The sequence below is a fragment of the Somniosus microcephalus genome, chromosome 1 (genome assembly GCF_052327205.1).
Source record: "Somniosus microcephalus isolate GS21.2 chromosome 1, FLI_Smic_1.0, whole genome shotgun sequence".
NCBI classification, from domain to species: Eukaryota; Metazoa; Chordata; class Chondrichthyes; order Squaliformes; family Somniosidae; genus Somniosus; species Somniosus microcephalus.
This window is the reverse complement of record NC_140987.1, coordinates 142,680,625-142,698,410: the sequence shown is the minus strand read 5'-3', so window position 1 is coordinate 142,698,410 and position 17,786 is coordinate 142,680,625. Positions and strand designations below refer to the sequence as shown.

At 46.1% G+C, this 17,786-nt stretch overlaps 1 protein-coding gene across 1 annotated transcript in view; it reads right to left on the bottom strand.

The window, feature by feature from the left end:
- The window catches only part of LOC147124388 (aldehyde dehydrogenase 1A1-like), a 173,633-nt gene that overhangs the window by 121,864 nt on the left and 33,983 nt on the right, over positions 1-17,786 (bottom strand). Inside the window, exon 4 of the mRNA XM_085986329.1 lies at positions 4,524-4,653. Coding sequence (XP_085842455.1) covers positions 4,524-4,653 — 130 coding nt within the window. The remainder of the gene's footprint in view (positions 1-4,523; positions 4,654-17,786) is intronic.

Genomic DNA, 17,786 nt, shown 5'->3' with positions numbered 1-17,786 from the left:
GATCCCTCACAGTATGGAGGAAGATTGTGGATCCCTCACAGTATGGAGGAAGATTGTGGATCCCTCACAGTATGGAGGGAGATTGTGGATCCCTCACAGTATGGAGGAAGATTGTGGATCCCTCACAGTATGGAGGAAGATTGTGGATCCCTCACAGTGTATAGGAAGATTGTGGATCCCTCACAGTATGGAGGAAGATTGTGGATCCCTCACAGTATATAGGAAGATTGTGGATCCCTCACAGTATGGAGGAAGATTGTGGATTCCTCACAGTATGGAGGAAGATTGTGGATCCCTCACAGTATGGAGGAAGATTGTGGATCCCTCACAGTATATAGGAAGATTGTGGATCCCTCACAGTATATAGGAAGATTGTGGATCCCTCGCAGTATGGAGGAAGATTGTGGATCCCTCACAGTATGGAGGAAGATTGTGGATCCCTCACAGTATGGAGGAAGATTGTGGATCCCTCGCAGTATGGAGGAAGATTGTGGATCCCTCACAGTATTGTCATAAATATCCTTTACAGCAACAGCTTATTTTAATTCATGACTTTTACAAATTTACAGCCTATATTTTACAACAAAATTAAAGCTTGTGTTGCCATTTTATCTTTAAAAAGAAACAATAAAGCTGTTATTAATATCAAGAAGCAATTTATTAAGCTCGAGTCTCTACAGGACTGGCTGAGCTGATTTATTTTCAATTCAAATCAGTACAGTACTGGAAATGTTTTGTGGATTCATTTCAGTGACTGGAAGTTATTTGAAAGGTTAATAAGCATATATTTATTAGGTAAATTATATTTGATGTTTAATTTAGGTGTGCTTCCTTTGTTCTGCCATTTGACCTCTCTGGAAATTGTCAGATTCTTCTGCAATATATCATTTAAAACGTTTACTTCTAGCAATGGGAGAGAAAATTTTAATTTGGCAGTTTGTAGTACCAGTTGACCTTTTTAATGGAACTGTTATACTACAAGTATCAGTTTGGATCGGTATCAGCTTAGAACAGTGTGGACCCAATACTGCTGAAGTTTTAATTATAGAATCATAGAATGGTTACAGCACAGAAGGAGGCCATTCAGCCCATCGAGCCCATGCCGGCTCTCTGCAAGAGCACTTCAGCTAGTCCCACTCCCCTGCCCTTTCCCCGTAGCCACGCAAATGTTTTTCTTTCAGGTACTTATCCAACTTCCTTTTGAAAGCAGTGATTAAATCTGCCTCCACCACCCTTTCAGGCAGTGCATTTCAGATCCTAACCACTCGCTGAGTAAAAAAGTTTTTTTTTATGCCGCCTTTGGTTCTTTTACCAATCACCTTACATAGTATTACATAGGATATACGGCATCCTTGTAAACCTTCTCTGCACCCACTCCAGTGCCTCTATATCCTTTTTATAATATGGTGACCAGAACTGCACGCAGTACTCTAAGTGTGGCCTAACCAAGGTTCGATACAAGTTTAGCATAACTTCCCTACTTTTCAATTCTATCTCTCTAGAAATAAACCCTAGTGCTTGGTTTGCTTTTTTATGGCCTTGCAAACCAATGGCACAACTTTTAGTGATTTGTGTATTTGTACTCCAAGATCCCTTTGTTCCTCTACCCCACCTAGACCCGTACCCTCCAAGTGATAAGTGACCTCCCTAATCTTCCTACCAAAATGTAATACAGGGGTACCTCACATTTATCTGTGTTGAACTTCATTTGCCAATTATTTGCCCAGTTTGCACGTTTATTAATGTCCTCTTGTAACTTGTTGCAGGCCTCCTCAGTATTGACTATACCCCGCACCCCCCCCCCACCAATTTGGTATCATCCGCAAATTTAGAAATTGTGTTTTTGATTCCAAAGTCTAAATTGTTAATGTAAATTGTGAATAGCAGTGGTCCCAGCACTGATCCTTGTGGAATACCACTACCCACCTTCTGCCACTGTGAATAGCTACCCTTTACTCCCACTCTCTGCTTTCTGTCTTGAAGCCAACTAGCAATCCATTCTGTTACTTGTCCCCTGACTCTGCATTCTCTGACCTTATTCATTAGTCTATTATGTGGTACCTTATCGAAGACCTCTTGAAAATCTAGATAAATTACATTTACTGCATTACCATTGTCTACTCTCTCTGTTACCTCTTCAAAAAATTCAATAAGGTTGGTCAAGCAAGATTTTCCCTTTTGAAATCCATGCTGACTTCATTATTATACTTTTTGTTTCTAGATGTTCTTCTATTCTCTCATTTAGTAGGGGTTCCATTATTTTTCCTACCACCGATATTAAGCTGACTGGTCTATAATTCCCTGGACATGTTCTATCCCCCTTCTTAAATATAGGTATTACGTTACCTATCCGCCAGTCCTCTGGCACTACACCTTTTTCTAACAAATTATTAAGTATGTGTAATAATGCCTCTGCTATCTCGTCCCTAGATTCTGTTAAAATGCATGGATGCAATCCATCCAGACCAGGGGTTTTATCCTCTGAGTTTGATTAGATTATTTAATATATCCCCATTTTTTAATTTTAAATGTATTTATCTCATTACTCATCTCATCATCCAATGTCATGTCCACCTGTTCTATCTCCCTGGTAAATACCGAAAAAATAATGATTTAATATTTCTGCCATCTCCCTATCGTTACCTGTGGTATTGTCCTGTCTATCCCTTAATGGCCCTATTCCCATCCCAACCTTCCTTTTTTTATTGATGTGCCTGTAAAATATTTTACTATTTTGTTTTATGTTCCTTGATAATTTAATTTCATAGTTCCTCTTTGTCTTCCTAATTGTTTTTTTTAAAATCTGTGTCCTCTGGTTCTCGACCCTTCTGCCAATGGGAACAGTTTCTCTCTATCTACTCTGTCCAGACCCCATCATTTTGAGCACCTCTATCAAATCTCCTCTCAATCTTCTCTGCTCTAAGGATAACAACCCCAGCTTCTCCAGTCTATCCACATAACTGAAGTCCCTCATCCATGGAATCATTCTCATAAATATTTCTGCACCCTCTCTAAGGCCTTCACATCCTTCCTAAAGTGTGGTGCCCAGAATTGGACACAATACTCCAGTTGAGGCCGAACCAGTGTTTTATACAGGTTCATCATCATTTCCACACTTTTGTAATCTATACCTCTATTCATGAAGTCCAGGATCCCCTGAGCTTTTTTAACTGCTTTCTCAACCTGCACTGTCACCTTCAACGATTTGTGCACATACACCCCCAGATCTTTAGGGTTGTACCCTTTAGTTTATATTTCTTCTCCTCATTCTTTCTACCAAAATGTATCAATTGGCACTTTTCTGCATTAAATTTCATCTGCTGCATGTCCGCCCATTCCACCAGCCTGTCTATGTCCTCTTGAAGTCTATCACTATCCTCCTCGCTGTTCACTATACTTCCAAGTTTTGTGTCATCTGCAAATTTTGAAATTGTGCCCTGTACACACACATCCACGTCATTAACATATATTAAGAAAAGCAGTGGCCCTAGTACCGACCCCTGGGGAACACCACTGGGACAGTTGGCTCTTTGCCAAAATTAAACAGTTTAAAAATAAGGTTAAAATGTAACCAGGGAACCCAACCAACTGCCCAGCAACTTTTAGAAAGTTTTCTTTGCATTGGTTGTAGTTACACTGCAGCTGATATGGGACCGAAGGACTCAAGCTTTCCTCACCTGCTTGCCAGAATTGAGTCTAGTTTAGCTCACCCCTGAGTACCATGCAGCTACATAAATGTAACAAATTATAAAGTATAGTTGGTCTATATGCCTGAAATAGCAGAAATATTAAACACCCTGGAGTCAGGGAAGGTAAAGTCCAGGTTAGCTGGACTGTTGCCCTGATCAAAATCCAATACATGTACATGTAACTCCATGTATTTTTGTAAATTAGATACCAAACACTGTCATGGGAACCTCCCCATTCTTAGCCAACTGCTCCTTTATATTTTTTTAGGCTGCTAAAGATGCAAACAAGTTGAAAACCTATTTTCCTTTTACATACCATTTACAGATAGCTCTGATCTCCAATACAATTGCAGCTCCCAGGTCCAATTTTTGGTCTCTGGTGAGTTAAATGATCTCATGGTATTAGGGACAATACAATTGTCCTAAGCATTTCTGGAGTAGGGAGTGGAATACTATTCCCAAACATTTATGCTGAAAAGTGCATTAGTGTGGATGTCTGGTAAAGATCTATAATGACGAATCACCTCAGGTAAATGCATTTTTGGGGAATAAATTATTAATTCTATAGTTATAATTGTCTAATTATATATTTAAATAACTTTCTTTCTAACACAGCTGTTCAAGGATTAGTGAAGTTTAAGACCTGTACTGGGAGTAACAGACAAGATCATTTTGTTTCTGATTCTGAAAAGCCTGAGATTAGAATAATTTGGCCAAAAATAAACATTCTTCTAAAAACATTCTCACATTATTAGAAAATTCCCACAGTGTTTATTTCAAGGGCAGATGAGAACATTAATTCAACACAATTAATGGACATAAATAAAACCTTACCCACAGGGATGGTGCGTCCTTGGATTTTGTCAGCCCAGCCAGCATAGTAACGCAGTGTTTTAATTGAGCCATCTAAGTCAACAAAGTATGCATGAAGGAAGAGCTTTCCAGAGTCAATAGATTCTATTGTCTTAAATAAAAAGAAAAATCTGCCAGTCAGTGATACTAATTATAATAACATACAGTTAGATCAGCTTTAACTGCTTCCCAAGATTGACTGGAGATATCTCCAATAATTGAGAAGTTAAAATTCATCAACATTTAAGAATAAGTAAACATACATACCATGGAAAGATTTAAAAAATAATTTACTACTATGACATTCAGTAAAATTGTACTATTCTTTGAATTACATGGCACATTATTTTGTGGTTATCACACTACAGGACCTGATCCCTTTGAGGGTCAGATCTAAATAGTTGATGAATGTGGAAGCTTTTTTCATCAATATTAAGGTAACAATTAAAAATGCTGCATTGAAACTAGTGCCAGTAACCTGAGGAGGTAATTAAGGGACCATAGTTCCATCTTTTGCTGACATTTAAATTTGCCATCATATTAATTAATTGAAGTCAAATAGCTCAAATGCTTCATGGGATACACAGGTACTGCTGTAATCAGGAAGTGTGTGTTTGTCTGTGTGTGGGTGGGGGAGGTGAATGGAGTGTTGTCTGGAGGACAAAAAATAACAGGTTTGAATAGTGCAACTGTGATGATGAATACATTTGCTGGAGTTGGTTGATAACCTTTGAGAGTCAAGGTGTATTTGTGCAGAACTTTCCTGAAGCAACTAAAGTATAGAAGGGAGCACAAGTTGGAGAACTTGCTCTACAGTGTTGTAGCTCAATTTCCAACTTTTTCTCCCTTCCTTTCTGCAGATTCAGCAACAACAACTTGTATTTAACTTCCCTAAACCTCTCTGCCTCTCTATCTCTCTTTCCTCCTTTAAGATGCTCTTTAAAACCTACCTCCATCTGCCCTAATATCTCCTTGTGTGGCTTGGTGTCCAATTTCATTGAAAATCGCTCCTGTGAAGTGCCGTGGGATGTTTTACTACGTTAAAGGCACTATATAAATAACATTTGTTGTTGTTGTTCAAGCATGGTACCCCTCTAGCAGCATGTGATCACAGAATTTATGCTTAAATGGACTGGACAGAGTGGATGACAGGGTACATTGCTTGTGACAGGAGCAAGCTTGATGGGCCAAATAGCCTTTCCTCATTCAATGTTTTCTGAGGTTGTAATTCTTCCTTTCTGATCCATTGTGGTGTAGTTAATCAATTGATTCTAACTCTTCATACTTTGAAGATAGGGAGGAGAATGAGGGAAGGGTCTGTAGAGAAATTGGCTGTGGCTATTTAACCACATACATGAATTGGTATGAATTTCCACGAGAGTTTGTCCGCTGTAACTTCAGTGGAAGAGTTGGGAAACCCAGGAAGAATGGAGTCAATGGCCATTTTTCTTGGGTTTCCACAGTTCTTCTGCTGAAGTTCTGGTGGATAATCAGGAGAACCCTGTTGAAATTCATCCCCATAATCATAGTTATTAAATTTGTTTTGACTGCATTCGTTACTTACCTTTTGAGTGTCTATGATAATTCTAATAGGGATAAATTTTATGATCTAGCACTCCCTTGCAGAGCTTCACATCATGGGCAGATATATCAGGAAGTCAGGTATAAAAATGAGTACACCTGATTCGCATTCCATAATGGATGGAAAATTGTCCTGACTGTGAAATCCCAATATGCGTTTCTGCCATACGAAGCTCTGTGCTGGGAGTGCTAAGTTATAAAATTTACCCAATGATTTACAAATAAGATTATATTGAGCTGCATTCATTTAAAATATTACTTAGAAATAACTGGTCATAGCCTGATACATCATGTGTCACTGGGCTGAATGGAGTACTAAATGTTACACTCAGTATAAATGCAATCACAGCCATTTGAATTGTAGTTACTGTTAAAAGTAAAAAAGAAAGACTTGCATTTATATAGCACCTTTCATGACCTCAGGACATCCTAAAGTGCTTTACAACCAATGAGGTACTTTTGAAGAGTAGTCACTGTTGTAATGTAGGAAACAGCAACGTCCCACAAACAGCAATGTGATAATGACCAGATAGTCTGTTTTTTTTTGGTGATGTTGATTGAGGGCTAAATATGGGCCGGGACACCAGGATAACAGCCCTACTCTTCTTTGAAATAGTGCCATGGGATCTTTTACTTCCACCTGAGAGAGCAGTTGGGCCTCGGTTTAACTTATCATGCAAAAGACAGCACCTCCAACAGTGCAGCACTCCTTCCGAACTACCCTGGAGTGTTAACCTAGATTTGTGTGCTCATGTCTCTAGTGTGGGACTTGAACCCACAACATTCTGACTCAGAGGCGAGAGTGCTACCAACTGAACTGTTGCGTCCGTGTATAATAAGACACAGACTGCGGAGAACGGTACAACAGGTGTTTACTCAACGTGGCTCACACTGCAACTGAACTGTACAGATTACTACTCAGTGCTATATACAGGTGTGGTCACTGCCGGTACTGCAATATACATGAGCTGTAAAACATAGTTCCCCCCTTAAAGGTATATACATTACAATTCCTCCCCTTTTAGATTAACAGCACCATAACACTCATTTAACAATTAAATATCAAACTAATTACAATTAACACTTTTAACATGCAACATTAGCTGAAAATAGTCTATTTATATATTCAGTCTTTGGGGAGGCCTCCTGATCCTTTCTGGATAGCGCCTTTCCCGAGTGTCTTGCTCTTGGTGCGGAGGCGATTCTGGCCCCCTGTCGTTGGTTGGTTCATTTGCTTCCGATGCTACTGTTTCTGGGGTAGATGCGCCCTGTACATCGGGTTCATCACCAGGTACGTATGGGCGAGGCATGGGGTTGAATTGTTCCTGTGACTCTAGGATCTGGTCAGCATGGCGTCTCACGATGCTCTCCCCAACGTCCACTGTGTACATTAGTGGGCCCTGCCGTGTGCATATCATTCCTGGCTGCCATTTTTCTGTTCGGTAGTCACGGGCCAAGACTGGTTGCCCTACATTGAAGCTCCTTGTTGGCTTCTCATGGATGTGCTGGAATTGCTTACTCTCAACATCTCTCCGTACGTTTGGTCTGAGCAAATCCAGGCGAGATCTTAACCTTCGGTTAAAGAACATCATGGCTGGGGCCTGGTTGGTGACTGCATGTGTCGCATTCCGGTAGGCGAACAGGAAATTGTCCACCTTGTGCTGCAGCAGAATGTTGTCATTGTACATAGCCTTTATTGCCTTCTTAAAGGTTTGTACAAACCTCTCAGCCAATCCATTTGTGGCTGGATGATACGGGGCGGATGTGTAATGCCTTACCCCACTCTTTTTCAAGAACCTCTGGAACTCTTCGGACACAAACTGTGGTCCATTGTCGGAGTAAATCTGTTCTGGCAAGCCATTCCTGGCAAAAATGGTCCGTAGCACTGCAATAGTTTTCTCCGTGGTGGTGGAGGACATTTTGATGACCTCAGGCCATTTCGAATGCGCATCCAGGGCTATTAAAAACATTGAGTCCATGAATGGACCAGCAAAATCAATATGCACCTGTTGCCATGGAGATGAGGGCCACTCCCATGGGTGTAGAGGGGCCTGTGGTGGAGCATTTTGGACTTTCTGGCATCCTGAGCAGCTCTTGGTCAGGTCCTCGATTTGTTTATCAGTTCCCAGCCACCACACATAAGCCCTGGCTAGGCTTTTCATTTTTACCCCTCCCAGATGACCCTCATGAAGCTCATTGAGCACTCTATCCCTTAACTTGGGTGGAATTACCACTCGGGATCCACACATCAAGGTCCCCCGGCACACTGACAGCTGCTCTCTCCTTGTTGAGAATGCTGGCAACAGTGAGTCGCCATGTGCTGGCCATCCCTTCACCGTGAAATCATATACCCGAGACAGTGTCGGGTCATTTCGGGTTTCCTTTTCAATACAAGCGTTAGTTACCGGTAGGTATTCAACTATAGTCAAATGGAATATTTCGACAGGATCCACTGCTAGTGCTTCCTCCGCAGTAGGCAGTGGCAGGCGTGATAGCCCATCAGCATTTCCATGCTGTTTCGTGCCCTTATATTCAATCTCATAGTGGTGCACCCCTAGAAAAAGTGACCATCTTTGTAGTTGTTGCGCAGTCATCACCGGAACGCACTTCTTCGGATTAAAAATGGAGACAAGAGGCTGGTGATCAGTCAGCAAGGTGAATTTCTGCCTGTACAGATAGTGATTGAACTTTTTCACTCCCCACGCTAGGCTGAGGGCCTCCCTGTCAATCTGGGCGTAGTTACGCTCGGCTGAGGATAGTGATCGTGATGCAAAGGCTATTGGCCTCTCTGAGCCGTCCGAGAATTTGTGCAACAGCACCACTCCAATGCCGTAGGGTGACGCATCACATGCCAACCGAATTGGTAATGCCGGGTTGTAATGGGCCAATACCTCTTTCGATGTGATTAGTGTTTTGCTCTTCTGGAAAGCTTGTCTACATTCGTCACTCCACTTCCATGGCACCCCAGTTTGCAGTAGGGTGTTCAGTGGGTGTAGTATTGTAGACAAATTTGGCAAGAACTTATGGTAGTAGTTTACCAGCCCGAGGAACGACCTCAGTTGTGACACATTTTCCGGTGCTGGAGCCTTGACTACTGCCTCAATCTTCTCTGGGGACTTATGTAACCCCTCTTTATCGATAACGTGACCACAATACGAGATCTGTTTTCTAAAAAACTCGCATTTGGGGCGGTTAGCTCGGAGCCCATATTCCTGCAATCTAGTGAGCACCTGCTCCAGGTTGGCAAGGTGATCACTGTCATTTTCGCCGTGACCAGGATGTCGTCCAAATAACACTGGGTCCCTGGGATCCCTTGCAGGAATTGTTCCATTGCCCTCTGCCAAATAGCCGGAGCTGATGCTACCCCGAATACCAGCCGGTTGTATTGGAGAGACCTTTATGGGTGTTGATTGTGAGGTATTTTTTTGATGCTTCTTCTACCTCCATTTGCAGATACGCCTGGGCCAGATCAATCTTAGTGAAGCGTTTCCTTCCAGATAGCGAGGCGAAAATATCTTCAATCCGCGGAAGTGGATATTGTACGGTGTGAATGACCGGGTTCACTGTTACCTTAAAGTCCCCACAGATGCGAACTTTCCTTGGTTCCCCAGGCGTGCTGCTGAACGACTTTTTCATCACAGGGATGATGGGTGTAGCCCACTCACTCCAGTCTACCTTGGACAGTACACCTGAACGTTCCAGACTCTCCAGCTCTGCTTCGACGGCTGGGCGGATTGCATAAGGTCTGGCCTTAAAAATTTTGGCCTTGCGTTTTCTTCAATTTTAATCGTCGCTGTCATGCCTTTTAGTGTTCCGAGTCCTTGCTGGAACACTTCTTTCGCGTCAGTTAGGATCTTTGACAGTCGCCCAGGTGTGACGTCGTCATCCTTTTTGTCAGCCACAGTCAGTGCCTGTATGGAATGCCAATCCAGTTGTATTTTCCGGATCCATTCACGTCACAGTAATGGTGGTCCTCCATCTTGCAATACATACAGGTCTAGTTTTGGTGTTTCCTTACCGTTATATATAACGGTCACCCTTATTTTTCCTTTGGGGTAGACTTTTTGCCCCGTGTACGTCTTCAAAATAATTTTTGTGTCTCTCAAGGGTATGTATGAGAATAGCCGCTCGTAGTCCCGTCGGTTTATGACTGTTAGGGCTGATCCTGTGTCCAATTCCATCTTTACCTGGACTCCTGCTAACTTGAGAGTGACCCAAATGGTTCGGGGATCCTCCGTTGTGATCACATTATGTCGTTTCAGACAACTCAGTTCCCTGCTTTCAGAGTCGTTATCACTCTTTTGTTCATCTGAACTATTCTCTGGCATCTTATGTACCTTCTTGTACTTTTCTTTGGTAGGTTTCTTATTGCTGGTTTTGTTTCCCGACCTGCAGACTCATGCTATGTGTCCTACTTTTCCACACTGTCTGCACACTTTGTCTTTGAACCAGCAATCATTCTGGTCATGTGTTGTTCTGCCGCAGCGATAGTACTTCTCTGTTCCATATGACATTTCGTTTGTGCCATATTCTTGCGGTCTCTGTTGTATCACTGCAGCGCCCCGTGCTGCTGCTTCATATGATACCGCAATGCTGAAAGCCTTTTCCAGCGTAAGGTCCTTTTCAGATTAAAGCCGTTTCTGGGTTCCTTCACTTTGAAGCCCACACACAAACTTGTCCCTTAAGGTATCTGCCAGTCCCGCTCCAAACTGGCAGTGTTTCGATAGTTTGCGCAGTTCTGTTAAATAATCAGCATTGCTTTCATCCTTATGCTGGTTCCGTTTGTGAAACTTGAATCTTTCTGCTATCAGCAGCGGTGTGGGGTTTAAATGTTCCTTTAGTATCATTACTGTGTCTTCAAAACTCTTTTCCATTGGCTTCGTTGGGGTTACTAGATTTCGTAATAAACCATACGTCTTTCCACCCATTAAATTTAACAATACCGACGCTTTCTTGTCATCTGACACCTCATTTGCCTTGCAGTACACCTCTATTCGTTCGACATATGTAGTCCAATCTTCGACTTCATTGTCAAATGCGGTGATACTGCCACTCTTCGGCATTTTGGGTGTGGTTTAAAATGGCGTCTCCCAATGGCTTAAAATGGCGTCTCCCGCGCTTTCCTTCCTCCCCCGCTGCTGCCAACGGCGCTCCCGGCAGTCCTCGTGGCAATGGCGGCGCCTCGCGGGTTTCTGCGCGTCTCTCTCTCCCTCTCTCCGACGCTGCTCAGCCCCTGAACACCGGCTGCACCCTGTGCGCTCTGCCCTCTCTCTCTCTCCCCCGTCGACGCTGCTCGGCCCTTTGCTGTGCTGCTCGGTCGGGCTCTAGCCCGCCGCTGTCCGGGAAGGGTCTGCGCACTACTTGTTGCCAGCCCGTTTCGCTGGGCCACCTCGACTGGAAAGCCAAGCCTGGCTCTCGACAGCCTCCCCCGCAATTCTCAAGTCTCTGCTGAATGACTGGGCGGTTGCCCGTGGTTGACGCCTGAGTCTCTGGCCTTGACCTCCAATCCACTGATCTCCAGGAACGAATCCCCGGAAGGTGATGCAGAGTTGCAGGTAGGTTCGAACCTGCCTCGTCGCCAATGTTGTGTCCGTGTATAATAAGACACAGACTGCGGAGAACGGCACAACAGGTGTTTACTCAACGTGGCTCACACTGCAACTGAACTGTACAGATTACTACTCAGTGCTATATACAGGTGTGGTCACTGCCGGTACTGCAGTATACATGAGCTGTAAAACATAGTTCCCCCCTTAAAGGTATATACATTACATGAACTACAGCTGTTGTTAATCAGCAAATGCAGCTGCCAACCAGCCAACTTACACACAACAATGCCTCTCAAATAGCAAATAAGATAAATGATCAGTTATCTATTTTTGATGGTGTTGGTTGAGGGACAAATGTTGACCAAGACATTGGACAAGCTCGCCTGCTTTTCTTTAAATAGTGTCATGGGATATTTTATATCCACCTATCAGGCAAATGGGGCCTCAGTTTAATGTCTCACCTGAAAGATGGCATGTCTGACAATGCAGCACTCCCTCAATACTGCACTGAAGTGTCAGCCTAGGTAATATGCTAAAGTGCTGGAGTGGAACTTGAACAAATTCAACATCACTTTCTTTCTTTTATATTTATTGCCCCAACGTGAAAAACACAGAATTGGATTTCCTTTTTGATGGCCTTTTCTGTCTGCACTCCGAACTGATTCAAAAGCAGGTGTGCTACCACTGAGTCAAACTGGCATTGAGAGCTAGTTCAGAGACAGAAAGCAACGAGTAGAGTAAATGGGTGGTTTTCAGATTGGCAGGATGTGGGCAGTTTGTGTTCCCCAGGAATCAGCTGAGATCTCTTTTGTTTCCTTTTTCTATAAATGACTAGATATAGGCACAAAAATGATAACAAATTAGGGGCAAGGCAAACCGTGTGGATTAGTGCAAGAGATTGTAGGAGGATATAGGCAGATAAGTGAGCAGATAGGTAGTAGATTCAGTTCAACGCAGGGAAATGTGTGGTTGTGGCAGAACCACTGAATGACTCTGGCTAACTGTATATAATTCTCTTTAACGATGTTCTAACACCAACCTAAACCTGTACCATTGTGTTAGATATTACAGGAAACTTTCTGGTATCCGGCACTGATGGGACCGAGCTGGTGCCGTACCATCAAAACTGCCGTAGAAACCAGCGCTAATGTTAAAACATACGGAGCTTTTGAGCTCCGTGTGAATCAACAAACCCTGTTGCTAAGCAACAGCTTCAAAACAGTCGGCCGCAGCTTAAAAGCGTCTCTGTAGCTAAGCAACAGCTTCAGCTAGACCTTGCAGAGCCTGACTGGAAAAAAAAAGCAACGAGAAGTAAAAAAACTTATAGGAAACGGCTCCTGAATTTTGCCGGTAGATAGAGCTTTCTGGACATTTAACCTCCGGTTAAACGAAAGTTTCCTGTACTGTGTTTTGTATATAGAGTTTGCATGTACGGGGCGTGGTCCCTTTAAGAGCGTGGGAAAACGCAGGTAAACGCGATGACGTCACGTCGCAAACCACGGGGCTGCCCAGGCAGTCCTCGTGGCATCTCCATTGAGTAAAGACCTGTTTAATTGTTCTCTGGTGTCGATCTCAGTTATTCGTAGGAATTCCTTAATTCCTACATTGGTGACCCCATTTTTGTGAACGTTTTCACAAAAGAAGAGCACAGCATGGAAGCAAACGCCGTTTCGCTAAAGCTACCACAGTTCTGGGAGCAGCAAGCGCCCTCGTGGTTTATTCAGGTCGAGGCCCAGTTCGCCCTGAGGAACATCGATGCGGATCAGACCAAGTACCTTTATGTGGTCTCCGCACTCGACAGCTCTACCGCCTCTCGGATCATCAGCCTCCTCGAAAAACCCCCAACGGAGCGCAAGTATGAAACCCTCAAAGCGCGGTTACTGCAGGTTTGCGGGCTCACAAAATCGGAGCACGCCCGTCGATTACTCGCTATGCCCGGGCTCGGGGACTCCAAGCCTTCAGAGTTGATGAGCCAAATGCTCACACTCCTGGGCTCAGAACGGGAATGTTTCCTATTCCGCGAGATTTTCCTCAGCCAACTGCCTGAACAGGTACAAGCTGTCCTGGCCAGATCTGAAGTTGAGACTGCGCAACACTCGCTGCGGAGGCTGACAAAAGTTTCACTGTAACTCGGCAGTACTGCGCCGCCACGAGGCACCCATCCCCCGCAGACGCCGCCCCAGCTCGTCAGTCTGCTGGGCTGTGCTTCTACCACGCGCAGTTCGGCGCGAAGGCGAAGCGTTGCCGCCCTCCCTGCAGTTTTCCCCAACAAAACAAAAAACAACTGACACTGCGACCACCGAGGGATGATTCTAATGGGCACCCCACGGCAGCGATGGCGATCGGCAACGCGGGAAAATTGCTGTTCATCACTGATACTCTCTCCAGTCGTCGTTTTCTGTGCGACACTGGAGCGCAGTGCAGCATTTTACCCGCGTCCGCCCTCGATGTGCAGACGGGGAATCACGGCCCCACCCTTGAAGCGGCCAATGGCGGAACAATTCGGACCTTCGGCAGACGGTGAGTGGAGGTGTGCCTCGGGGGGCAACGTTTTCACTGGGAGTTTGTTACGGCCAAAGTTTCCCAGCCCCTCCTCGGCACGGATTTCCTGTGCGCCAACAGCCTCCTGGTCAACGTTAGGAACCGACGGCTGATCAACGCAGCAACTTTTAATTCTCTTCCGTCATACCGCAGTAACACTACGTCGCACACCGTCTCCTGTGCGTTCCCGACTCCTGATGAGTTCGCTCGCCTGCTCGGCGAATTCCCCGACCTGACAAGACCCACGTTCTCCTCCACAGCCACGAAACATGGTGTGGAACACCACATCACCACCAACGGCCCCCCGGTCTACGCGCGGGCCCGACGCCTGGAACCTGGCAAGCTGACGGTCGCAAAGGTGGAGTTCGCAACCATGGAACGGTTAGGGATTATTCACCGGTCAAATAGTCCCTGGTCTTCACCCCTCCATATCGTCCCAAAGCCTGGTGGTGGATGGCGGCCATGCGGTGACTATCGACGCCTTATCGACGCCACCAATCCTGATCGGTACCCAATCCCCCACATTCAGGATTTCTCTGCCCATTTGGCAGGGAACACCGTGTTCTCAAAAGTCGATCTCATTCGGGGCTACCACCAGGTCCCAGTTCATCCACAAGACATCCAGAAGACCGCAGTCATCACCCCATTCGGCCTCTTCGAGTTTTTACGAATGCCGTTTGGGTTAAAGAACGCCGCCCAGGCTTTCCAACGCTTGATGGACTCCGTGCTGCGGGACCTCAAGTTCCTCTTCGTCTACCTAGATGATATCCTAATTGCCAGTCCTACTAAGGAAGAACATACCTGTCACCTACGCACCCTTTTTCGACGCTTCAGCCAACACGGCCTGATTATCAACCCAGCCAAGTGTCAGTTTGGCCTGCACCAAATTGACTTCCTGGGACATCGCATCACCTCAGAGGGAACGGTTCCTTTACCTTTGAAGGTAGAGGCGGTGACATCCTTTCCGCACCCGCAGAACGTAAAGGCCCTGCAGGAATTCCTAGGCATGGTAAACTTTTACCACCGTTTCGTGCCTAAGGCGGCACTACTCATGCAGCCCCTGTACGAGGCCCTCAAGGGCAAGACTGGAAGAGCCCGGTAGACTGGACGGATGACATGGCCTGAGCGTTCGCCGACACCAAAAGCGCCTTAGCCAACGTGACTATCCTGACGCACCCGCTGCCAGGAGCCACCATCGCCCTCACCACCGACGCGTCGGACTACGCAGTCAGTGCCGTGCAACAGCAGTGGGTGAATGGGACATGGCAGCCATTGGCATTCTTCAGCCGTCAACTACAGCAGAACGAGAGAGCATACAGCACGTTCAACCGGGAGTTGCTCGCCCTTTTTCTGGCCATCCGCCATTTTTGGTTCCTACTGGAAGGACTTCCTTTCACCGCCTTTGTGGACCATAAGCCGCTAATCTTTGCAATGGCCAAGACCGCCGAACTGTGGTCAGCCCAACAGCAGTGTCAACTGAACTACATATCCAAATTCACCACGGATATATAGCACATGGCCGGTAAGGACAACCTGGTGGCAGACTGCCTCTCCCGCGCGATCGTCAATACGGTTAATTTGGGCATCGACTACGCCCTCATGGCAGCGGACCAAGCCTCAGACCCGGAAGTCCAAGCTTACAGAATGGCCCTCACTGGCCTCCAGTTGGCCGACATCCAGTTCCATTCGGCAGGTACCACGCTGTTGTGTGACGTCTCCGTACAGGATCCTCGCCCGGTCGTGCCGGTCGTCTAGCGCCGCAAAGTGTTCGACACCATACATGGGTTGTCACACCCAGGAATGAAGGCCTCTCAGAAGCTGATGTCAGCGAAATTTGTATGGCATGGCATGCATAAAGATGTCCGCGACTGGGCCAACACCTGCGTGGTCTGCCAAAAGGCCACGGTACAGCGCCACATCAAAGCTCCGTTGGCCACCTTCACAGTTCCGGAGCGATGTTTTGACCATGTCAATGTGGACCTGGTAGGACCACTCCCACCCTCCCATGGTTTTTCACACATCCTGACCATGGTTACCACACCACCAGATGGTCGGAGGCGGTCCCTCTGTCATCCACTACTTCGGCGGACGTGGCCAGGGCGTTCATTTCCTCCTGGATCGCCCGTTTCGGAGTGCCCGCAGATATTTCGTCAGACAGGGGACCGCAGTTTTCCTCCAAACTCTGGAATGCAGTGGCCCAAGGACTCGGTGTCAAATTGCACCGCACCACAGCCTACCACCCACAGGCGAATGGCCTCTGTGAATGCTTCCACTGGTCAATGAAAGCCGCCCTGAGGGCCAGCCTCCAGGAAGCTGGATGGGCAGACAAGCTTCCGTGGGTCCTGTTGGGCCTTCGCACGGCCCCCAAAGAAGACCTTCACTCTTCATCAGCGGAGCTTGTGTATGGTCAGCCGCTGCAAGTCCCGGGGGACTTCCTACCAACATCGACGGAGCCATGGTCCGCGTCTGCCCAGCTTGCTAGTCACCAAGAGGCGGCCAGATGTTTCGCACCGGTGCCCACTTCGCACCACGGGCTGCAGAGGTCGCACGTTCCCACGGAGCTTCACGAGGCTGAATACGTTTTTATTTGCCATGACGCACATAGGGATCCGCTCAAGGCCCCATATACCGGTCCCTTCCATGTGTTGGAAGCAGGGGACAAAACCTTCATGGTAGATGTCGGTGGTAAACCGGACCACATTTCGGTCGACCGCTTAAAGCCAGCACATTTAGACCTCGACCGCCCCGTCGAGACAGCACAACCGCCGAGACGGGGTCGGCCACCCATCGTCGTTACGGCAGACCAAGTGCGACCGCCCGCCAGACCGTCAGACGAACAGCAGCCTCTGCCTCGAGAGTACAGGAGTCATTCTGACAGGCTCGTCAGACCCCCTCACCGTTTGACTTTGTCCGTTAAAGCGAATTCTGGGGGCGTGCATGTGGCAGAACCACTGAATGATTCTGGCTAACTGTATATAATTCTCTTTAACGATGTTCTAACACCAGCCTAAACCTGTACCATTGTGTTAGGCATTACTGTGTTTTGTATATAGAGTTTGCATGTACAGGGCGTGGCCCCTTTAAGAGCGTGGGAAAACGCGGGTAAACGCGATGACGTCACGTCGCAAACCACGGGGCTGCCCAGGCAGTCCTCGTGGCATCTCTGTTGAGTAAAGACCTGTTTAATTGTTCTCTGGTGTCGATCTCAGTTATTCGTAGGAATTTGTTAATTCCTACATGGTAATGCATTTTGGGAAATGAACAGTGAAGTGAAGTATACCCTAAATAGTTGGGCCATGAAATTCGGTAACTTAGCACTGGCAATTAAGGCATTGTTTGGCAAAAAAAAAATGTTGGTTGCCTCGCTTCCGCCCACTTCCATTGTGTCCCGCAGCAGCCACCATTTTGGGTAGGTCGGCAGCGTGGCCTTTGCCTGTGTTCGCTAGAAAAATGGTAATTAGTCAGATTGTGACATCAATCAGTGTGCAATGCTCATTTAACACACGACCTGCCATTTTGGACATCAACACCCCATTCAACGCCCTCTCCAAAACACGAACAGCTGAACATGCAT